The following is a 23,121-nucleotide window of genomic DNA, read 5'->3' as shown; positions in this document are numbered from 1 at the left end:
AATGATTCTAGGAAAATGTCATTATTTTTGTTATTAACTAAAAAGCGAAATATGATTTAATCTTGTTGTAACAAATACATAAAATACATTTCAATTCAAGGAACCAATTTACGCCTAGAGGTAAATTGTTTTGGAACATGTTTGTTCCTGACGCGGCATCATACCTCAGTGGGAGCGACTTGGAATTATGACGTGGTGTGTGACGTATTTTTTTGCTACCAGGAAACGAATGTAAACATAGCAATCGGAAGAGAAACGCGAATGCATTCGCATAATTCTACAAAAAATCTCTCGATGCTGGGTGCTAAATACGATTTTGCAGCACTGGGCGAAATGGGGTTAGCTGGAATATATGATTGCCAATTCTAGAAAATGTTTAACGCAGTAGCTAGGACTGAGGCTGGCTAATCGCTCGATAAACCGGTAAGATAGCCTGCTATATTTCATGCTAGTAGCTAGTTATATTTCCTATAGACTATATATATACCCGAAGTGATAAACATATTGCTGTGTTTGATAGCAGCTTAGTGAATTGTGTTCGTCTATTTGACATGTAGACACACATCCACTTCGGGGTGCAGAGAATTTGCAACAAGCTGATGACATGTCGGCAGACTGTTCTTCTGCCAACCAGGAAGAACCTAATGCTGTTGTTGGAAACATATTGGTGCAGTTATAGGTATTGTTCATAGATGCAAGAAAATTACCGAGAAATATGAGAACAGATATTTAAAAATAAGAAATGTCATGCTGAAGATAAACCTAGCATACTCCTCATCCACTATCCACTATAAGCCAATGCAATGACATTGTATACTGCTCTTCCCAGGTCCAGGCATGTTTGCCATAAGGGCACCTGAGGAGGAGTCCTCAGAGATGGTGGAGGAGATGGACACGTCAGAGGCTGTCTGGTGCTGGTATTACCTAGCTGAATGTGGAGTGTGGCACATGTTTGAGGTACAGGACATATCACTCCACCTATGCATTCCTCATAAATCCATCCTCTTACTTGATCTATCGATCCATTCCTTCATTATTCCATCCCTCCATCCATTGCATCCATCCACCCATCCCATCACTCACTCTACCCATCCCAGTCTCATTTGCAATTTGTTCTGCTTGTGGCAGATTGATCCAAGTGCTGCATGCTCTGTGACCAGTGAGCAGATAGAACAGAATTACAGCAGGAATCAACACGGTGTCATGGAGTTTTACACCGCCAAGTACACCTACAGACTGGACTTCTCAGGTACCAAGAACACTACAGTACTGGCACACATCTATACAGTATCATTTACAATCATTGGATATGTTGGAGTCTGTCTCTAATTGGCTGATCTTTGTTACCTGTTTGTCTTTGTTTCACAACCAGTCATGAAGCAGATCAATGTCACAACCGGGAAACAACGGCCAATCAAACGGGCATTCCACTCTGCCACTGGCTTTAGGTGAGTCTGAGCTGTACCAATGGGGTCACCCACAGGCATGTAGCTGTATAAATAACTCAGACATGCAGGTAGCCCACAGGCCTGTAACTATATAACTAAGAAATACAGAGTTCTGAGTGCCCTCCATTGGCTCTGTGGTCAGTTTCACTTCCTGGAGCTTACTTCCCGGAGCTTACTTTAGTCTATTGTGGGGTTAGAAGCATCACCTGTTATATCGTTAAACCTTATGCATGTTGTGCTACATTTTGGGTGAAAATAAAGGATGTGTAACTAAGGGCATTGACATAATAACCACCCAGCAGTTGGACCCAGACCTGACCTGTACCGTATATGTCTGAATTGTGTATATGCATCTGTCACCCTCGCCCAGGTTCATTTGTGATAATCTGGCCCTGCCGGTGCCCTGCCACTGGGAGAGAATAAATACAGACGAGCCTTATCAGGTAAGGGAAAAGGATGTGTGTGGACAATATGCTGTGTATCTACCCTTTTCAGACAGAGAGCTTTACCCGTCTTTTGCCGGTTCAGGTTACTATCTGAATGGGGCAGGGGTAGAAATACAGGTAACTCCTAACCAGCATGTTACCTGTGTAACGGATGTGAAACGCTAGCTTAGTTAGCGGTGGTACGCGCTAAATAGCGTTTCAATCGGTGACGTCACTTGCTCTGAGACCTTGTAGTAGTAGTTCCCCTTGCTCTGCAAGGGCCGCGGCTTTTGTGGAGCGATGGGTGTCAGGTGTCAGTTGTTGATGTGTGCAGAGGTTCCCTGGTTCGCGCCCGGGTATGGGTGAGGGGACGGTCTAAAGTTATACTGTTACAACTGCTCAAGACCTAGTCATGTTACCTGCTCAAGACCTAGTCATGTTACCTGCTCAAGACCTAGTCATGTTACCTGCTCAAGACCTAGTCATTACCTGCTCAAGACCTAGTCATGTTATCTGCTCAAGACCTAGTCATGTTATCTGCTCAAGACCTAGTCATGTTATCTGCTCAAGACCTAGTCATGTTACCTGCTCAAGACCTAGTCATTACCTGCTCAAGACCTAGTCATGTTACCTGCTCAAGACCTAGTCATGTTATCTGCTCAAGACCTAGTGATTACCTGCCACGAGTAGCACTGCAGATGTTGCAGATGAGCGCGGTGCAAGATGATGCACTGACAGAGTATCACAGTGTATCTGCACATGTGCAGGGCGGCACATCAATCTTCTACAACATGATCGCTGTGGGACAACAGTGGAGAGGTTTCGCCTTGCACTTCAATTCTCTTAGTTGTTGTGGAAATCTGCCCGAAATTGCTATTTACTTTCTGCATTGCTGACTACCTTTTAAAGGCCAAGTGCAGTCGAAAACATGTTTTCCTGTATTTTGAATATATTTCAACACTATGGGGATGGAATAATACTGTAAAATTACGATAATGCCCTTTTAGTGTAAGAACCGTTTGAAAAGACCGCCTGAAATTTCTGCCTGTTTTGGTGGGAGGGAGTTTTGGCCTTCCTGGTGATGTCACCAGGTGAAAAATATGTTAATAGACCAATAAGAAAGAGAGTTCCAAATCTCTCTGCCAATAGCCGCTAGTTTTCAGTTTTCCCTCTGTACTCAGACCACTTCCAGACATTCCTAGAAGCTATTTTTGTTTATTTTTGACCATATTAATAGAAAGAAAATCCACAGTAAGGTACTTATTTGTTTCCCAGAAAAGGTGATTTGATATTGAGATAACACTTTACTTAAAGGTTCAATAAAGCTGTTATCAATGTATCTACCTACTCCATGACTCTTTTTAGCCAGTTTGTTTCTTTTTAACTAAAACTCTGTGTGTCATTGATTTGCAGTATACCCATGTCTGATTGACTATTCTCTTTCAGCTTGTAGAATTAGGAATTAGAATACCAGTAATATTAATATGATCTTTATTTCAGCTCGTCTCATTGGCCAGAGATACTTATGAATTCAAGGAAGTGGTCAGACTCTATGAAAGGACCATGTGTCACCCTATCAAATCTATTCAGAGGATACAGAACCTGGATCTCTGGGAGTTCTTTTGCAGGTAGAGGTGTGTGTGTGTGTGTGTGTGTGTGTGTGTGTGTGTGTGTGTGTGTGTGTGTGTGTGTGTGTGTGTGTGTGTGTGTGTGTGTGTGTGTGTGTGTGTGTGTGTGTGTAGTATTATAATGATGTTAGTATATTTTAGTATCTAAATTATTTTAATGATAGCACCTAGAATCCCAGTTTGGAATGATGGTTTGAATTAGATAGGTAGACCTTTTTCGATAACTTCTTAGAGATATTTTGGTTGGAAAACATGCTTAGCCTAAATGCTGAGACTGATCAATGCTTTTGTGTTTTTACTCCAATTACTAAAGGAAAAAACAACAATTGCGCAAGATAAAGCGAGTTGTGGACATTGAGGAGAAAATGTTATTTCATGGCACAGGCCACAGCAACGTGCAGGCTATATGCACATATAACTTTGACTGGCGGCTAACTGGGAGCCATGGGGACGTCTATGGCAGAGGTAGATTCCACTTGTGTTGTGTCATGAAATCGTAACTTTCTCACAATTTCACGGTTTTCCAAAAATCCCGGTTAGAGTATTCCTGGATTTCCTGCTTATTCCTGTCTATTCCTGCCTGATTCCAAGAATCTTCCAACTTTGATTTCTGGAAAACCTGGGAATTTTGGCAAAGTTCCCAGAATTTTGCAACAGTAGTTTCAACTGTTCAAACATAGCATTCTAATACTGTCCTTCCCATAATTTCTCAGGGAGTTATTTCGCCCGAGACGCCAAGTATTCTAGCAAATTCTGCCTTACGACGGGGAAACACAACTTTGCCTTGCAGAAGCACGGACTAGCCCCGCCGATATTTTCAAGCGAGCCTCCATATAAGACCATGTTCCTGGCCAGAGTGCTGGTCGGCGAGTCCACGTTAGGCAATCCGCTGTTCTGCCGACCGCCATCCAAGGACATGAGCTACAGCAACTTCTTTGACAGCTGTGTGGACGACCTCGCCAACCCAAAGATCTACGTCATCTTCGACTGCAACCAGATTTACCCAGAGTATCTGATTGAGTTCTACTGACGCCTATGGGGTGATCAGAGACGTTATCACACAATGTACAGGGGGTGGATTTTTTTTTACCAGGACGGGATTGGGATTCAGAGACATCAGGGAGAGAGGAGGGACTTAATGGACGGCCATGATGACTTCCCGCTGTTTGATTCCAGGCCCGACTGGGACTTGGATCATAAGATGTGCCTTAATGGATTACTATGGCAGAACAAGGAAGACCATACAAGAAGACTATGTTTCTATAAAAGCTGTAGAGTTCGTAAAGAGTGGTTTGTCTATTTACTGTGTTTAGAGACTTGTGGGTCGGAGAGGGCGAGAGGTGGCGTATTTGAAAAACAGAAAAGTAACAGCACACTGTTTGAGTTCCCGAAATGGATTAGCAATGTTTCAAGGCAGGATCACCTTGTGTTGTCGAAACGTTGCGAATACGTTTCGGGAGCGTTCTAACAGTGGGCAGGTATTCTTTTTTTATTTTCCTTTGACTGTTTGGTTCCAACATGACCATAGTCAAACAAAGCTACAAAGTGCAACACACTTCTAATGAGGATGTAGACTGAATAACTACTTTGGTGACCAGGAGGCAATAACTCACTATTACAAGTGAAGTCGCCAACATAAAGTAAACACATGTTTGACTTGCCCTACTCCTGTATACAAGGACCTGATTTCATAGATAGACATTGAATAAGTAGGTGTATCCAAATGTTTGACTGGTACTGTGTATAAGGGATATATTCATTGTAACTGTACAGTAATCTGCTCTTGTAATATTTTCTACATTGTAGAATAATAGTGAAGACATCAAAACTATGAAATAACACATATGGAATCACGTAGTAACCAAATAAGTTTTAAACAAATCAAAATATATTTTAGATTTTAGATTCTTCTAAGTAGCCACCCTTTGCCTTGATGACAGCTTTGCACACTTTTGGCATTCTCTCAACCAGCTTCATGAGGAATCCTTTTCCAACCGTCTTGAAGGAGTTCCCACATATGCTGAGCACTTGTTGGCTGATTTTCCTTTACTCTGCGGTCCAACTCATCCTAAACCATCTCCATTGGGTTGAGGTCGGGTGATTGTGGAGGCCAGGTTATCTGCTGCAGCACTCTATCACTCTCCTTCTTGGTCAAATAGCCCTTATACAGTCATTGTCCTGTTAAAAAAACAAATTATTGTCCCACTAAGCTCAAACCAGATGGGATGGCGTATCGCTGCAGAATGCTGTGGTAGCCATGCTGGTTAAGTGTGCCTTGAATTCTAAATAAATCACAGACAGTGTCACCAGGAATGCACCCCCACACCATCACACCTCCTCCTCCATGCTTCACGGTGGGAACCACACATGCGGAGATCATCCGTTCACCTACTCTGTCTCACAAAGACACAGCGGTTGTAACCAAAAATCTAAAATTTGGACTCATCAGACCAAAGGACAGATTTCCACCGATCTAATGGAAACCGGTGGAATTGCTCGTGTTTTTTGGCCCAAGCAAGTCTCTTCTTCTTATTGGTGTCCTTTAGTAGTGTTTTTTTTTTGCAGAAATTCAACCATGAAGATCTGAGTCTCTGAAAAGTTGATGTTGAAATGTGTCTGTTACTTGAACTCTGAGGCATTTATTTGGGCTGCAATTTCTGAGGCTGGTAACTCTAATGAACTTATCCTCTGCAGCAGAGGTAACTCTGGGTCTTCCATTCCTGTGGTGGTCCTCATGAAAGCCAGTTTCTTCATAGCGCTTGATGGTTTTTGCGACTGCACTTGAAGAAACTTTAAAAGTTCTTCATGTCTTAAAGTAATGATGGACTATCGTTTCTCTTTGCTTATTTGAGCTGTTTATGCCATAATATGGACTTGTCACAACACAACTGATTGTCTCAAACGAGTTAAGAAGGAATGAAACTGTTCATTGAAATGCATTCCAGGTGACAACCTCATGAAACTGGTTGAGATTGCCAAGAGTGTGCAAAGCTGTCATCAAGGCAACAATCTCAATTATAAAATATATTTTGATTTGTTTAACACTTATTTGGTTACTGCATCATTCCATATGTGTTATTTCATAGTTTTGAGGTCTTCACTATTATTCTACAATGTAGAAAATAGTAAAAATAAAGAAAAACCATTGAATGAGTAGGTGTGTCTAAACTTTTGACTGGTACTGTATATATAACAAATATAGTTACCAAAGAAATTGGAATTCTAGGAAAACTAGATAGATTTCACATAGAGTTGCTCCAATTCTAACTGAACAGACAATGCAAACACTGCAGTTGTACTATCACATCATATCATGCATGAGGCTTATAGTCAGCTCGTCTCTGTGTACTGTACTGTTGCAGATGCATTTTCTAAATGAAAGCTAGGATATAGGCCTAGCTAGTGTTGCTAAGCTAAGAAACTGGATGAATCTCTTTGGGGACCGTTTGTGCAAGTCAAGTGATTGATTGCCTGAGTTAACAGAGGCCAAGACCTTCGGCCAAGATGGCTTTTAAAGGCCAATATGTCTTAAAATCTACTGCTTTCTCCTTCACCGCTATTGGTACCACGATCTGACAATGCAGTAGGCTACCTGTATATGTGTACTGTATGTAGTTGATATATGCATGATAAACACTCTCTTACCCCTTAAACAATCTACCTCCCTCATTCTGCACATTGTACATTGTTCAAGAAGGAAATACCCCCATGAAGATTTTCTTGAGCTGAATTAAAATGGTCTTTCCTCTCAATGAGAGGGTGTCAAACTATGTCATAATGACAGTATTTTCGTGTTCATTTAAAGTCATGAAATGTCGGTCAGTACTTCATGTCCTCTGCTTTGATGTATAAACTTGATATGGGCTTGATTTAGGCCTACTGTTGTAATACACTGTAAATAAACGAAAATGTTATATGTGTATGTTTACCGGAGCGAGTCATGTTGAATGCAAGGTGGGCATTATTTTATCTATCTATTTCCTGCAAATACTACCAAGGATCATTGAAGGTTAAGCGATAGGGAAACAATGGAGGGAAATTAAATGCTGAGTGCATCTAATTGGCCACATGGCGGCAGTACAACACAAGATTACACCATACACTTCTGTTCAATCGTATTTGAACAATTGTCTTTTCTTAGTGAGGATTATACACATTGTCAGGAGATTTCAAGAAAAGGAAATGCACACATTTAAAAAAATGGTAACCAGCAGAATGAGTGAGTTCCTCCAGTCTTGACTGGAACATCATGGACCAGTGACAACAAGATGAAGAAAGGACCTACGTTTTGTGTGGCATACAGTTGAAGTCGGAAGTTTACATACACTTAGGTTGGAGTCATTAAAACTTGTTTATCAACCACACCACACATTTCTTGTTAACAAACTATAGTTTTGGTAAGTCGGTTAGGACATCTGCTTTGTGCATGACACAAGTAATTTTCCAACAATTGTTTACAGACAGATTATTTCACGTATCACAATTCCAGTGGGTCAGAAGTTTACATACACTAAGTTGACAGTGACTTTAAACAGCTTGGAACATTCCAGAAAATTATGTCATGGCTTTAGAAGCTTCTGATAGGGTAATTGACATAATTTGAGGATGTGGATGTATTTCAAGTCCTACCTTCAAACTCACTGCCTCTTTGCTTGACATCATGGGAAAATCAAAAGAAATCAACCAAGACCTCAGAAAAACAATTGTAGACCTCCACAAGTCTGGTTCATCCTTGGGAGTAATTTCCAAATGCCTGAAGGTACCACGGTCATCTGTACAAACAATAGTACGCCAGTATAAACACCATGGGACCACGCAGCCGTCATATATTGAAGCAACATCTCAAGATATCAGTCAGGAAGTTAAAGCTTGGTCGCAAATGGGTCTTCCAAATGGACATTGACCCCAAGCATACTTCCAAAGTTGTGTCAAAATGGCTTAAGGACAACAAAGTCAAGTATTGGAGTAGCCATTAAAAAGCCCTGACCTCAATCCTATAGAAAATTTGTGGGCAGAACTGAAAAAGTTTGTGCAAGCAAGGAGGCCTACAAACCTGACTCCGTTACACCAGCTCTGTCAGGAAGAATGGGCCAAAATTCACCCAGTTTATTGTGGGAAGCTTGTGGAAGGCTACCCAAAACGTTTGACCCAAGTTAAACAATTTAAAGGCAATGCTAACAAATACTAATTGAGTGTATGTAAACTTCTGACCCACTGGGAATGTGATGAAAGAAATAAAAGCTGAAATAAATCATTCTATTATTCTGACATTTCACATTCTTAAAATAAAAGTGGTGATCCTAACTGACCTAAAACAGGGATTTTTAAATGTCAGAAATTGCGAAACTAAGTTTAAATGTATTTGGCTAAGGTGTATGTAAACCTTCGACTTCAACTGTGTATGCAAAACAAGTCTGACGTCAACTATAGGTGACTCAGACGTTCCATCCAAAAAGCTGATTTATTTGAATCCACAGGTGAGCGTCATACACCAGACTTTCAGACAAGGACGTCCTCCTTTAAGAGGGTGTGGTTTGACTGGTGTTTTACTACAGCATGTTCAAGCAGTGCTGAACCAGGTCAGGAGTGGCAGGCGAATCTTGGATAGCTACAGTACCATTCACCTTTACTACAAAACAAAACCTCAGGAGAAGGTAAAGTAACATTTTCCCTAGTATTTTATCAAGCCAAATTGAAGTGGTGTTTCAGTAAATAAGATGTGTGGGTTTGCTGTCCTGATGTAGATGTGGGCTCAATCAGAAAGCAGTTCGGAAGTTGAGGACATGGACATCTCAGACATGCCTGTTATGACAGATTACAAAACAAATCCATGGCATTGGTTCTACCTGGACACGAGGGGAACGTGGCACATGTTTGAGGTAGCTGTCTCTTTTGTCAGTCTAGAGTTCATCTCCCACTACGACGTTGAATTGACATCTGTGCCCAGTGGTCCATCTCTTACATGTTTGAGACTTTGCTTTGTCTTATAAATTGTATTTTTCTGTCAGAATGATCAAATGGAAAGAAACTCTCTGACCAGTCAGGACATTGAAAGGTATTACACAAGAAATCCAAAAGGAGTGTTACAGATATCCACATCCAGAGGCATCAACAAGCTGGATTTCGCTGGTATTTACTTGATTCCTCCTATCAACCCGCATCCACAATAATATCATACAGTATTTATTTTCACATCAAAAGTTTTATGTTGTGAACTGATAGCACTGACTATTTATGTTGTGAACTGATAGCACTGACTATTTGATTTCCAGAGATGGTTCTGACTGACATCAAAACAAGGAAGCAGACGCCAATCAAACGATCCAACAACACTCACAACACTGGGAATAGTGGAAGGTGAGACTTTAGATTTGTCACTTGTGATCACTGGGGTTCAATACGTTATGGAATTGATCCAGATCAAACATGTCTCTGAAATGTATTGCTCCACCTTTAGGCAACACATACTCTGACTTACTGAGAAATGAAAGTGAAACCAACTCACTGGTGGCTTGGTTTCTTTAACATAACGTTGTGTATTCTGTTTCTCGTTTAGATGCTCTTGTGTTAGTTCAGTGCCCACACACTGGGAAGCGGTGGACCCCAAATACCCCTATCAGGTGCAGATAAAAATAAAGTTAGAAAATGAAAACAAATGTACCACATCTCAGTTTCTGTCATCTCTTTTTTATTTATTTGGGAACACAAAGCAATATATGTCCAGGGCAAAATCAGATCATCTAAAGGGCAAGTTGTTGCTAACTCAATCACATCAGACGTTACAAGTAGTATCTAGTATATATTCAAACCGTAGTCCATTATTCTGCAATAATATAACATGCTTGTTTACTTATCATTTATCCTGATTTTGTTTGTAATCTGAGTATGATTTCATTTCCATCATTAACCCATAGGTGTTCTGTCTGAAGAGAGACACAGCTGAATATGATTATGTGGCAGGCTGCTTAAAGGATGGAGAACTAGACAGACGCATCAAATCCATCTGTAGAATACAGAACCTGGACCTCTGGGAGTTTTACTGTAGGTAAGAGGAATTCTAATTTACATCATCATCAGCATCATAATATTATTATAATTTCTCCAGAAATAGATGGATGTAGTACAGTATACATTTCCTATGTAATTGTGTGGTATTCTATCACTATTGGTATTGTATTCACCATTGTAAAAACTATCGGTCACTAAATCCGGAGAAATGACGGACCATGTAAAAAACTGTTGGTCACTAAATCCGGCTAGAAGGACCACGTGAAAACGGTTGGCTGGTATGCCCTCACCCGTCTGAGCAGTCGGCTGTGAATGCCCTCACCTGTCTGAGCGGTCGGCTGTGAATGCCCTCACCTGTCTGAGCGGTCGGCTGTGAATGCCCTCACCTGTCTGAGCGGTCGGCTGTGAATGCCCTCACCCGTGTGAATGCCCTCACCCGCGATATACTTCTAACTGATTGGTTTGGTTCTGTCCTCTATAGTGCTGTCCGGTTAGAACATGATGTTGAAGCCACTATGGAAAATGCTGTGGTAGCGTGTGCATGCAAAAGACTGTTTACCAATACAACAATTAAAGTACTTGTGCAACCAATGCAATAACACTTTTGTCTGTACGGAATAATACTACATATGACAAACAATAGGCAAAGCAGTATTGGCAACTTGAACATTACAGAATAGTAACAGCCACACAGTAGAACATATGTCTGAAAGCTATCAAAGTAACAGTAAGTAATTAATGGTAATTAACCATTATTTTTGGGGCTCCCGAGTGGCACAGCGGTCTAAGGCACTGCATCTCAGTGCTAGAGGTCACTACAGACCTTGGTTCGATTCCAGGCTGTATCACAATTGGCCGTGATTGGGAGTTCCATAGGGCGGCGCACAATTGGCCCAGCGGTGTCCGGGTTAGTGTTTGGCCGGGGTAGGCCGTCAATGTAAATAAGAATTTGTTCTTAACTGACTTGCCTAGTTAAAAGGTTAAATAAAAATGTTTAAATTACACAGCATGTAAAACCCCCTGCATTTCGATACACACACAGCATTCAGGCATTCCTGTTACTGTCGACAACTAAAAGTTGTCAGAAACATGCGTCTTCTCCCTTCGGACTACGATAATACTCTGACCTGAGTGGGCGGGTGCAGTGTCCAGATGCTCATTTCCAAGCGCTCATATTGATTGAAAATGTCAGTTCTATGATGGGTGAGGGATAATTTAGGTAGGCTGAGCAGCCGAACTAATGGGCCTGAAGGGACTGTGAGGGGAGTTATGTGGAGAGGAGAGGAGCAGGAAGGCCTTTTTTACAACCATGGTGATTGTCTTTTTAAAGGAAAAAGATTCAGTTGGGAAGGATTCAAGGTGTTACAGAGGTCAAGGAGGAGAAGCTGTTTCATGGAACAAAAGTCAGCAACGTACACTCTATTTGTACATACAATTTTGACAACAGGTTAGCTGGTATCAACGGCCATATTCTTGGAAAAGGTAAGTGATGATGAAACAGGCTATACATTAATATAGTATGTATGACAGCAGGTATAATCTCTCTGGTACAGTAACCCCATTATTACCCCTCTTCTTCCTTTTACGTAGGAACCTACTTTGCAAGATTTGCCTCATATGCAGATAAGTACAGTCCATGGAACACTGATCCAGTACCTCTGTTTGGTGAGGCACCACAAGGCTTCAGTAGCCAAAAGACCAAAACAATGTTTCTGTGCAAGGTGATAGTTGGGAAAACTACACTGGGAAAGACAGATTACCTCAAGCCTGATGACAAAAGTGCTATCAACTTCCATGACAGTTGTGTGGACAATGTCATGTATCCCAGAATTTTTGTCATATTTGATCCCAATCAGATATATCCAGAGTACTTAATTCAGTACTATTGAAATAAAGATGGAGGCCGAGTGACCTACACTGAGTTGCCATGTGCAATATGAACTGTCAGCCTGTCATTGGAATACTGTTATTTTAAACAGTGGTCCATTCTCAATGGAAATCATTTCTATTACGATGGATTGTGTAACAGGCTATTGCGGTGGTGTCGGAATAGGGCGGCGCTCAGGGGCTGTGGGTGTTTGAGTGAGAAAGACAAGGAGGAGAACCAACGAGTCAACACAGCCCCCTTCATTATCGACGCATTGTGCCGACAACATGAAAGAGCCATTCCAGACTCTGAAGCAGGAGGATTTTGAAAGTTAGGTGTTAGCCAGACTAGTTAGCCTACAGTAGGAAAGGTTGTGGCCTAGTAAAAAAATATTTTCAGAGCACTGGCAGTAGAGGTCGCTGTTGACCTTGATGCGCACCTGTAGGCCCCTTTCCATGTTTGAAGATGAGATGCTAAAATGCTCGATTTCTGTCAACTCAGGGCAGTCACTCCGCTGTACTGGAATGGAATTAAAACTTCAAATTAATCAAATGAATTGGACATGTCCATTGATTTTTTTGTTTTGTTTTTATTTTGCATATTTTGCTCTGAATTGGTCCATGAAATCACTTCAGTGTTTTGTAAATGATAAGTTTTCACTGTGACTAAACCACAACATTTATTTGAGTTCAAACCATTTCCTTGTCAGGCCAAATGTTCACTTAAACAGTATGCACACCGTTTAAACCAAATCAAGCCTTGCATTTCATCACAACAAGCTACATATAAACAAATATCACACAAAAATGAATTTAGTAAATGTTAGGATACCTCTGTCCTAAACTGTTTAGGTTCTCATTGGAACAAGCATGGAAGTATAGAAACATCTGAAATACAACCTCTTCTGAAAGGGTTTGAGTTTGCAGTTCCTAAAACAATCAGGGCAGGTTTCCCAGACCCAGATAAACCTTGTCCTGGACTAAAAACCTCAATAAATGGAGAGTTTCCATTGAAGATGCTTTTCAGTCCAGGACTGAGGGTTTCCCGGACACAGAGTAAACCTAATCTGTAGAGTCTTATTATCAGTGTCGATGCAACATGGCATTCAGCATGAAATTCACCTTGAACAGGATCCTCATTTCTACATTACCAGACCGTTTTTGCTGCTGTGTTTGAAGTGCTGTTGTTGGACTGGAAATGGCTCCTCCCGTTCTCACATAGTGAGATCAGCCACACGGAAAGGAGGAAGAGAGTGCATCAAAGCTGAACTCACGTAACCTGGGAAACACAGATTCACATTGAGATGGAGCCACACTGAGAGAACTAGACCACTCTATTTCCTCTCTCTACAGGGGTCGGGAGACACTTTCATGTTACTCTGAATAGTTTATCACATTGAAGACACTATTTTGTGTGTGTGATATATATATTTGGGCTACTAGCTGTATCTCTGACATTTTGGTGACTTTTTTTCAGCTCTTGTTTGTTTTTTCTTGGTCTCCTCCACTTTCTACCCATATTGCCTTTCAGTCTTGAACTTTAGCTAAACCTTTTCCCATGGAAAAGAAGGGCTATAGCTCCGTTACCTTATATTTCCCAGTCAATGTTGATGAAAAGTGTTCAAGTTGGACGAAGCCACAATGCTAATCCTCAGTGGAGATCCTTCGCTCCTTCAAAGGTATGATGTTACACAATAGATAATAAATATGTAATGTTCCCCTATTCCATGTACCTACCCTATCACTCCTAATGGCATTCTCTCAGTCTGACTCTACCACTCCTAATGGCAGTCTCTCAGTCCAACTGTATCACTCCTAATGACAGTCTCTCAGTCCAACTGTATCACTCCTAATGGCATTCTCTCAGTCCAACTGTATCACTCCTAATGACAGTCTCTCATTCCAACTGTATCACTCCTAATGACAGTCAGTGTCTCTCAGTCCAACTGTATCACTCCTAATGGCAGTCTCTCAGTCCAACTGTATCACTCCTAATGGCAGACTCTCAGTCCAACTGTATCACTCCTAATGGCAGTCTCTCAGTCCAACTGTATCACTCCTAATGGCAGACTCTCAGTCCAACTGTATCACTCCTAATGGCAGTCTCTCAGTCCAACTGTATCACTCCTAATGGCAGTCTCTCAGTCCAACTGTATCACTCCTAATGGCAGACTCTCAGTCCAACTGTATCACTCCTAATGGCAGTCAGTGTCTCTCAGTCCAACTGTATCACTCCTAATGGCAGTCTCTCAGTCCAACTGTATCACTCCTAATGGCAGACTCTCAGTCCAACTGTATCACTCCTAATGGCAGTCAGTGTCTCTCAGTCCAACTGTATCACTCCTAATGGCAGTCTCTCAGTCCAACTGTATCACTCCTAATGGCAGACTCTCAGTCCAACTGTATCACTCCTAATGGCAGTCTCTCAGTCCAACTGTATCACTCCTAATGGCAGTCAGTGTCTCTCAGTCCAACTGTATCACTTCTAATGGCAGTCTCTCAGTCCAACTGTATCACTCCTAATGACAGTCTCTCATTCCAACTGTATCACTCCTAATGGCAGTCTCTCATTCCAACTGTATCACTCCTAATGGCAGTCTCTCAGTCCAACTGTATCACTCCTAATGGCAGTCTCTCATTCCAACTGTATCACTCCTAATGGCAGTCTATCAGTCCAACTGTATCACTCCTAATGGCAGTCTCTCAGTCCAACTGTATCACTCCTAATGACAGTCTCTCAGTCCAACTGTATCACTCCTAATGGCATTCTCTCAGTCCAACTGTATCACTCCTAATGACAGTCTCTCATTCCAACTGTATCACTCCTAATGACAGTCAGTGTCTCTCAGTCCAACTGTATCACTCCTAATGGCAGTCTCTCAGTCCAACTGTATCACTCCTAATGGCAGACTCTCAGTCCAACTGTATCACTCCTAATGGCAGTCTCTCAGTCCAACTGTATCACTCCTAATGGCAGACTCTCAGTCCAACTGTATCACTCCTAATGGCAGTCTCTCAGTCCAACTGTATCACTCCTAATGGCAGTCTCTGAGTCCAACTGTATCACTCCTAATGGCAGTCTCTCAGTCCAACTGTATCACTCCTAATGGCAGACTCTCAGTCCAACTGTATCACTCCTAATGGCAGTCAGTGTCTCTCAGTCCAACTGTATCACTCCTAATGGCAGTCTCTCAGTCCAACTGTATCACTCCTAATGGCAGACTCTCAGTCCAACTGTATCACTCCTAATGGCAGTCTCTCAGTCCAACTGTATCACTCCTAATGGCAGTCAGTGTCTCTCAGTCCAACTGTATCACTTCTAATGGCAGTCTCTCAGTCCAACTGTATCACTCCTAATGACAGTCTCTCATTCCAACTGTATCACTCCTAATGGCAGTCTCTCATTCCAACTGTATCACTCCTAATGGCAGTCTCTCAGTCCAACTGTATCACTCCTAATGGCAGTCTCTCATTCCAACTGTATCACTCCTAATGGCAGTATTTCAGTCCAACTGTATCACTCCTAATGGCAGTCTCTCAGTCCAACTGTATCACTCCTAATGGCAGTCTCTCAGTCCAACTGTATCACTCCTAATGACAGTCAGTGTCTCTCAGTCCAACTGTATCACTCCTAATGGTAGTCTCTCAGTCCAACTGTATCACTCCTAATGACAGTGTCTCTCAGTCCAACTGTATCACTCCTAATGGCAGTCAGTGTCTCTCAGTCTGACTCTACCACTCCTGATGACAGTGTCTCTCAGTCTGACTCTACCACTCCTAATGACAGTGTCTCCTGACTCAGTCATACCCTGTTAAATATTTACACCCTGGTGTATTCAGAGTCAGGCACTTTATCATAATCCCCTTTTGATCTTTGTCTGATTCGTCAGTAGCTCAAGCCCTGGCAGAAATGGGGATTGCCCCCCAAAAAGTAGTCCTCATCAATAGTTTGCTTTCACATGGATTTGTCTACTTTCTGTGTTCAGAGTTGCATGTGTGTGTGTTGGTCAACATATTGTCATATTTTGAAGAGCTGCATGTATACTCTCAAACTAACACACCAGAGGATTTTCTCTAAAATGGATGAGATAGGAATCATCTCTACTCAACCCTAACTCTCTCCTCTCTGTCAAGAGGTCTCCATGGAAACTAAGAGTAGTCAAGAGAAGTGTAGATAGAGAGATGTATTACTAAATTATTCACAAGATTCCCCTCCCTCTGAAGATTCTAACTATTTTAGACAGAATTCCAGTATCTATTGGGACCAACTCAAATGAAGACTTTGAAATGGGTGTCCTTTCTATAAAATGTAGATGTGAAATGGGTGTCCTTTCTATAAAATGTAGATGTGAAATGGGTGTCCTTTCTATAAAATGTAGATGTGAAATGGGTGTCCTTTCTATAAAATGTAGATGTGAAATGGGTGTCCTTTCTATAAAATGTAGATGTGAAATGGGTGTCCTTTCTATAAAATGTAGATGTGAAATGGGTGTCCTTTCTATAAAATGTAGATGTGAAATGGGTGTCCTTTCTATAAAATGTAGATGTGAAATGGGTGTCCTTTCTATAAAATGTAGATGTGAAATGGGTGTCCTTTCTATAAAATGTAGATGTGAAATGGGTGTCCTTTCTATAAAATGTAGATGTGAAATGGGTGTCCTTTCTATAAAATGTAGATGTGAAATGGGTGTCCTTTCTATAAAATGTAGATGTGAAATGTTAAATCTCTAGACAAAATCTGATGATGCCACAATGAATTAACCCACTCAAGGTCTGAAGGTGTTTTTTTATTATGGAATACAGGGAACATGAATTATATAATAATGAACAGGACAGAAATCTACAAATCCCCCATCTTTTAAACAAACACAACCATCTTTTTTTTTTTAAATAACTCTTACCATCAATTAGTAAACTCTTTCACTGCTAGCAGAGCCTGGTTGACAGTAGCACACCACCTGATATCCCTGAGCAGGGACAAATTGCTTAAGAACTCCACTTGTTTTTTCTGTAGAATTAGATCAACCTGTGTGTGTGTGTGTGTGTGTGTGTGTGTGTGTGTGTGTGTGTGTGTGTGTGTGGGTGTGTGTGTGTGTGTGTGTGTGTGTGTGTGTGTGGTGTGTGTGTGTGTGTGTGTGGGCACAGTGTTGGTGCTGACACAGACAGTAAACGCAAATCAATAAGTTAATAATCTGAATGAATGAAATAAAACCTCTTAATTATATTACATGAAAATAGATAACATGCATCAGGAAGAACTTGTCTGCTGGATATCCTGATACATAAGACAATGTACACCTTTAGCACAGTCTAAAAATACCTACTGTTGGGCGTGAATAAATGTTGTGCCTTGGATATGTTGGCATCCTTGATGGAATAAGTTGTAGTTTTGTCTTATTGGATTCTATGGTTTTGACTGGACATTTTCTTGAATTTATCACTGTCGTGATAAGCGCAGGGCAACTTTATGTGCAATCAGCATTAAAATAAGCATCAACAGCATGTACAATGTTTGGCCCCCAAAACCCTCATGATATCATCAAATGGAGTAGAATTATGACTTCTGTTCCGTAGTCACATCCTAACTCAAATTAAGTTATTTCGGAATACACACAGGTCTCGGAGGGAGAATTTTAAATTAAAGTAAATAAATAAAAATGGGCCCAGAGATACGAGTCATCACGTAACCCCTCAGCTTTCGTCTTAGGAATGTTTTTTGTTGTCTAATGAGGACTATCCCAGTCCCTGCACTGTGACCTCAGTAAAACTGCCTCTGAGTAGCCAAGGGTTGTCATCCTTGCTCTGTTGACTTGTGTAGCTAACCTCTCCCATCCTGATGTGACTCGACTGTGCTTCGACCCAGCTCAGGTCGTCATATCGACCCTAGAAACCCTCAGGCCTTCCCTTACTACCGTTCCAATGAGACTACTGATCTCAAACAGATTGGGTTGGCCTCGGTATTCATCCCTGGAGCACACCAATCCCCTGGTCTCTATTTGCTCCATTCCTGGGGTTTCCCGCCTCTTTTTAGGTCCTTCACTCCTATTAAGGGGACCTCACTTGGGGCAATTTCCTGGTTTCCTGTGTCTTTGAAGGTTCAAGGCCCCTGCGTGGTCCTCAGACCCTGCCTCTCCATGATGTTCCACAACTTGCGCAGGTTGGACTGGGTGATGACGTCATCAGGCTTGAGCTGCAGCGCCCGCAGGTAGTTGGTCTCCGCCTCAGGCAGCCGCCCATTCAGGTGGAGGATGGCGCCCAGATTCATCAAGGCCGCCGGGTACTTGGAAAGAGGGAGACCGAGGAAATGAGGGAGAGAGGAAAGGGAGAGGGACTTGATTAACATTTGTGTGTTACACTGTGGATTAGGTGATGCTCTGACAAAATGAAGTCTTTAGAAAGATATTGCTGTTGCTCAAAAGAATGTGGTTAATGGCTGGTGGGGTCAAACTCTTGTTGATGTTTGTGGTTTCCGGAGTTTGCTCAAATGCCAAGTGTTTATGTCATGCCGGGTTAACATTTATAATGATGTTAGCAAAGTCCCTAAGGAGTGGGAGGCTCTCTTCTACGATGGATAGGTCTAGATGCAGTATAGACTGTTTGTCTGGTTGGTAAGGTTGTCACGGTACCAGTATCACTAAATTCAACGGTATCGTGATAAGGAAACAAAACATGAAGCCAGGGGTACAACTTTCACTGGAGACGGGGGGCACATCTCCCCCACATTCTGAAATTGCCTTTTTGTCCCCCCCCCCCCCCCCTGTTTTATCATTGGAATGTGATTGGGGAACTGTGGGGGAATCTTGGAGGGTTCGGGTTTCACAAGATTGTGCTCATGAAAAAGGAAACTATGACATATATTTTATATCACTATCATGCACACGCACTCTCACATAAGGATGGCTCTGTTGCGGAAAGACTGATACATGTTTGATAGTGTCTTGATGCTGTATTGTTTGTCCTTCATGTTCTAATACTTTAATGTTACCCCTTCCTTGTGTTTTTGGTAATAAATATATATTTTTTTAAATATTTCAAAATATTTCAAAAGTTGGCCATACTTAATTTCTTGAGGAAAACAGTCGTAACGTTGGAAACAAGCAACCTTATGTTGTCACCCAGAATCATGTTTCTTTTCTAAGCTATAGCTAACAATGTTACATACAGTCATTTTTTTTTAAAGGACCAAATAGTTGAATCTGCTTTGTGTTTTCCTTCGTGATAACCCTACTGGATAGGTCTAGATGCAGTATAGTGATCAGGTAGTCTCAGACAGTACATGCCCTTGAATTCAACTCCTGGCATACTCTTTCAAATTCACCCTCCCATAAGACCTCTATTTAATGCAGATTCTCATATGCAAGACGTTTTACAGGAGACCTGCCAGGTTTTTGCTATGGATTAAAAGCGAGGATTTGTTAACTTGACTTGAAGCTGAGTTAATTAAATGGCCATTAAATTATCCCATTTGACCTCGCAGTAGCTGGTCTGATTTCAGAAAGAGTTTTTACCTTGATGGAGCTGTGGTGCAATGACCTTTGAAACTGAATTAATAAAAAGTTAGTAGTACAGATTGTTTTGATGTCTGTGTTGGGCTGGACGCCATGTTGTGAAGAGTACAGAGCAGTATATTTCCCATAAAGAAGAACTTGTTGAAGATACAGTATGAAGGAAGGGTTATTTGACAGAGAGGATGTTACTGGATGCAGAGATTTCTTGCATGGCACAGTATGAAATCTCATAACACAGATAGATTATATGATATTCGGCTCAATTGTACTCCGTTCCAACTTTGGTCTCTCTCCGCAGAGTTAAAGAGGGTTATGCCAATATGCCTTGAAGCTCATCGTTCCATAAAAGTCTGTCTCTCCAGCCGTCAACTAAGCTAAGCTAATGGGAACAGAGCAGGTTACTCATTTTGTCTTGAGCTACAGTTCTCACCAGAAACGTATACACTAGTCGGTGTGTGTGTGTGCATGCGTGCATATGTGTGTTTGAGTGTGCTTGTGTGTATGCGCGCATGTGTGTGTAGGTGTGTGTATGCACACGTACCTGTGTGTAAGTGCTTGTGTATTAGTGAAAGTGAGCACATGTATCTGTGTTTTTAAGGGTGCCTTTTTAAGGGTGCTATTTAATCAAATGGCCCTTTGATGTGGCCAAGTGAAACCACCGAGTCGTAACTGAGTATGGAGGGAAGGGATCTCTAGCCTGGGCTCCGGAGCCCTGCAGTATGCCACCGCAAACACACCCAGATCCCAGTCTCACCTCTGGCTCTCCAGCACCCTCCAGACTGGACATTTCCACATACCTGTGAACCCGAGTGTGGGGTCAGGGTTGAAGGAGTTGAGATGCAACTAAAGTTTGGTTAGCTTTTACTGTGAGTTTTCTATTTGTACAAAGTTTGACTCTCTTGAGCATACTTTAACAACTCCAAAGACCAATAAGGCATCTGTACTGTAGCACTAACTAGTCTTTGCCCTATTCCTTTCCAGACAGGGCTTCATAAAGAACCCAGACACAACATCAAGAACACTTGGAACCAAAACTGTCCACTGAAACCAATAGAAACCAAACTCTGCTTTGGCTGTTAACTTCCTACTCCAGGTCAGGAGACACCATGGCTCTCTATAGACTGAGCAGACAGAGGCTGGTGGAGATAGATTAACGTCCTCTAGCATTGTAAACAGCACCCAGGGTGAGACACAGGAGACGCCCCAGAAAGTCATTACAGGGTCCTCTGTTTACATGTGTACACTCACTGGAGCCAGAAACCCATGCCAGAGATCGCTCTCTCTTAAAGCTGAGGCGGTGAATAATGTGGTGGGGCTGGTCGGATCCAAACACAGCCAAACAAAACCTTTACCCAAGGATGACAGTAGCTGTTGACCTTGGTTATTTCGGCAAGTCTCAATGATATAATTTTTTACATTTGCGTAATTTAGCAGATGCTCTTATCCAGAGTGACCGCATACATTTTTCGTGCTGGTCCCCCGTGGGAATTGAACCCACAACCCTGGCCGGGCAAACAACATGCTCTACCAACTGAGCCACACAGGACATATCATTGCCTCAAAATGGATATCCACAGTATAATTTTCAATCTAAATTCCATTCAATTTGGAATTTGATTTGCACGATGGAGAAAGCTAACTGAATTGAAATGAAAGTGGCCTGAACTCAACAGTGTTGCATCGCATAGTAATTCAGTAAACCCAATATCAACTGCCTAACAAGAAATGGTAACCACTCTGTGTACGGTCAACAATGATCTTTCATTGTGGCACCCTCAGAGTCCAACTGACCTCTGTTTCACCCAGCAAAAGCTGCCCACCATTTCCCCAACACACAGTATGGTCTTTCTCAGCGGGTGGTGGTTGAGCTGCATATTAACACAGTGTTATGGACATGAGCTCCACGATTCAACTCTGCTACGTTTTCCATAGGGCCACTCGCTACTCGCTCTACACAGAGGAAATGTACTGAACTGATGACTGGAACAGTGGAACAGAGACTTAAGTTATAACAGATTCAAATCTAAAGCTGATAATATAGTATATGGGCATTGTCACGTTAATCACACTCTATTTGAAACTACAATGTATGTACTGCGTTTAGGGATAGTAACTTTGCGGTTGTGAACAGTTTAAGGAACAGAGAAAACTAAACACAAATGCAGTCATACCTAACGGCCCATTAGGAATTAGGACGTGTGATAACTCTGTCCGTCATCCTCTGGTGCACTCTGAAGTTTTTGGTTTTTCTCTCGAAGGTACACTCCTTTGACAAATTGTCTTTCCCAGCACGTCTGGCCACAGATGTTGAATTTTTCATGACCCGAAACCCTTTTGGATTAAGTTGATATTTGAGGACTTGACATTGGCTAAGCAGACAGGCACAGCGAAATGTCAAAGACAAGAGGGGCTTTACTGCCGAACCCTTGACTTGTTGGAGAGTGTGGATTAGAGGACCTTGGCCTTTCTGTGAATTACACTGAATAATAAATACAACTGTCTGACTGGGAACTGTTGTGAAGGACACCGAGACACGGACATACCGACTAACTTCTGTTACAGACAAACTGATTGTGAAGGACACACAGACATACTGACATACAGACAAGATGATTTTATAGGAAACAATTGAAAGAGTGTGTGCCAAGGACAGCTGTTGCACTTACCATTTCTACAAAGCTTTACTGTCTGAGGATATCAACTTAAATCCCCTATGAAAACTCCCTCCAAAATGGCTGGTAAACAAATAACACAGCCTACCCAGTCCCTCCATTGACTTCCAATTGGTTATTCTCCCCCCCAGGAACTATTCCCCAGGTCATTGCTGTAAATGAGAATGTGTTCTCAGTCAACTTAAAATAAGGGTTAAATAAAACAATGACAAACGATGAGACTCCAAACAGCCTCCAGCTAACTCTCCAGACTCCAAACAGCCTCCAGCTAACTCTCCAGACTCCAAACAGCCTCCAGCTAACTCTTCAGACTCCAAACAGCCTCCAGCTAACTCTCCAGACTCCAAACAGCCTCCAGCTAACTCTCCAGACTCCAAACAGCCTCCGGCTAACTCTCCAGACTCCAAACAGCCTCCGGCTAACTCTCCAGACTCCAAACAGCCTCCGGCTAACTCTCCAGACTCCAAACAGCCTCCGGCTAACTCTTCAGACTCCAAACAGCCTCCGGCTAACTCTTTAGACTCCAAACAGCCTCCAACTAACTCTCCAGACTCCAAACAGCCTCC

General features: G+C 42.0%; 3 protein-coding genes across 4 annotated transcripts in view; 2 read left to right on the top strand and 1 right to left on the bottom strand.

Moving 5' to 3' along the window:
• The first annotated feature begins 220 nt into the window (after window positions 1-220).
• LOC139404532 (protein mono-ADP-ribosyltransferase PARP11-like) lies at window positions 221-7,420 on the top strand. 2 transcript variants are annotated; one of them, XM_071147232.1, is made up of 9 exons: window positions 223-423; window positions 558-679; window positions 830-957; window positions 1,129-1,249; window positions 1,373-1,448; window positions 1,819-1,891; window positions 3,374-3,501; window positions 3,815-3,966; window positions 4,215-7,415. In XM_071147232.1, the coding sequence occupies exons 3-9, from the start codon at window positions 838-840 to the stop codon at window positions 4,529-4,531; spliced, it is 987 nt and encodes a 328-aa protein (XP_071003333.1). In that variant the 5' UTR covers window positions 223-423; window positions 558-679; window positions 830-837; the 3' UTR covers window positions 4,532-7,415. The 2 variants fall into 2 exon arrangements, with proteins under 2 accessions (XP_071003334.1, XP_071003333.1); XM_071147233.1 differs by lacking the exon at window positions 558-679 and having other exon boundaries at window positions 221-423; window positions 4,215-7,420.
• A 1,638-nt stretch (window positions 7,421-9,058) lies between these two features.
• Window positions 9,059-12,932, top strand: LOC139404535 (protein mono-ADP-ribosyltransferase PARP11-like). The gene is made up of 8 exons (XM_071147237.1): window positions 9,059-9,155; window positions 9,246-9,380; window positions 9,510-9,630; window positions 9,774-9,858; window positions 10,058-10,121; window positions 10,416-10,546; window positions 11,840-11,991; window positions 12,100-12,932. The coding sequence occupies exons 2-8, from the start codon at window positions 9,246-9,248 to the stop codon at window positions 12,396-12,398; spliced, it is 987 nt and encodes a 328-aa protein (XP_071003338.1). The 5' UTR covers window positions 9,059-9,155; the 3' UTR covers window positions 12,399-12,932.
• Window positions 12,933-17,871: 4,939 nt separating this feature from the next.
• Window positions 17,872-23,121, bottom strand: part of LOC139404534 (protein O-mannosyl-transferase TMTC2-like) — a 51,588-nt gene continuing 46,338 nt past the window's right edge. Inside the window, exon 11 of the mRNA XM_071147236.1 lies at window positions 17,872-18,655. Coding sequence (XP_071003337.1) covers window positions 18,473-18,655 — 183 coding nt within the window. The 3' untranslated portion in view covers window positions 17,872-18,472. The remainder of the gene's footprint in view (window positions 18,656-23,121) is intronic.

Source organism: Oncorhynchus clarkii, unplaced genomic scaffold, assembly GCF_045791955.1.
Source record: "Oncorhynchus clarkii lewisi isolate Uvic-CL-2024 unplaced genomic scaffold, UVic_Ocla_1.0 unplaced_contig_2426_pilon_pilon, whole genome shotgun sequence".
NCBI lineage: Eukaryota > Metazoa > Chordata > Actinopteri > Salmoniformes > Salmonidae > Oncorhynchus > Oncorhynchus clarkii.
The sequence above is the reverse complement of the archived record's forward strand: the minus strand, read 5'-3'. Positions and strand labels throughout refer to the sequence as shown.

What these genes read in the sequence shown, in the direction of transcription:
- LOC139404532 (XM_071147233.1), top strand. Translation starts at nt 838, where the DNA reads ATGTTTGCCATAAGGGCACCTGAGGAGGAGTCCTCAGAGATGGTGGAG. An exon ending in ATACAGACGAGCCTTATCAG is followed by an intron (nt 1,892 to 3,373) that starts GTAAGGGAAAAG and finishes TCTTTATTTCAG; the next exon opens with CTCGTCTCATTGGCCAGAGA. An exon ending in TGGGGACGTCTATGGCAGAG is followed by an intron (nt 3,967 to 4,214) that starts GTAGATTCCACT and finishes ATAATTTCTCAG; the next exon opens with GGAGTTATTTCGCCCGAGAC.
- LOC139404535 (XM_071147237.1), top strand. Translation starts at nt 9,246, where the DNA reads ATGTGGGCTCAATCAGAAAGCAGTTCGGAAGTTGAGGACATGGACATC. An exon ending in AACACTGGGAATAGTGGAAG is followed by an intron (nt 9,859 to 10,057) that starts GTGAGACTTTAG and finishes TTTCTCGTTTAG; the next exon opens with ATGCTCTTGTGTTAGTTCAG. An exon ending in CGGCCATATTCTTGGAAAAG is followed by an intron (nt 11,992 to 12,099) that starts GTAAGTGATGAT and finishes CCTTTTACGTAG; the next exon opens with GAACCTACTTTGCAAGATTT.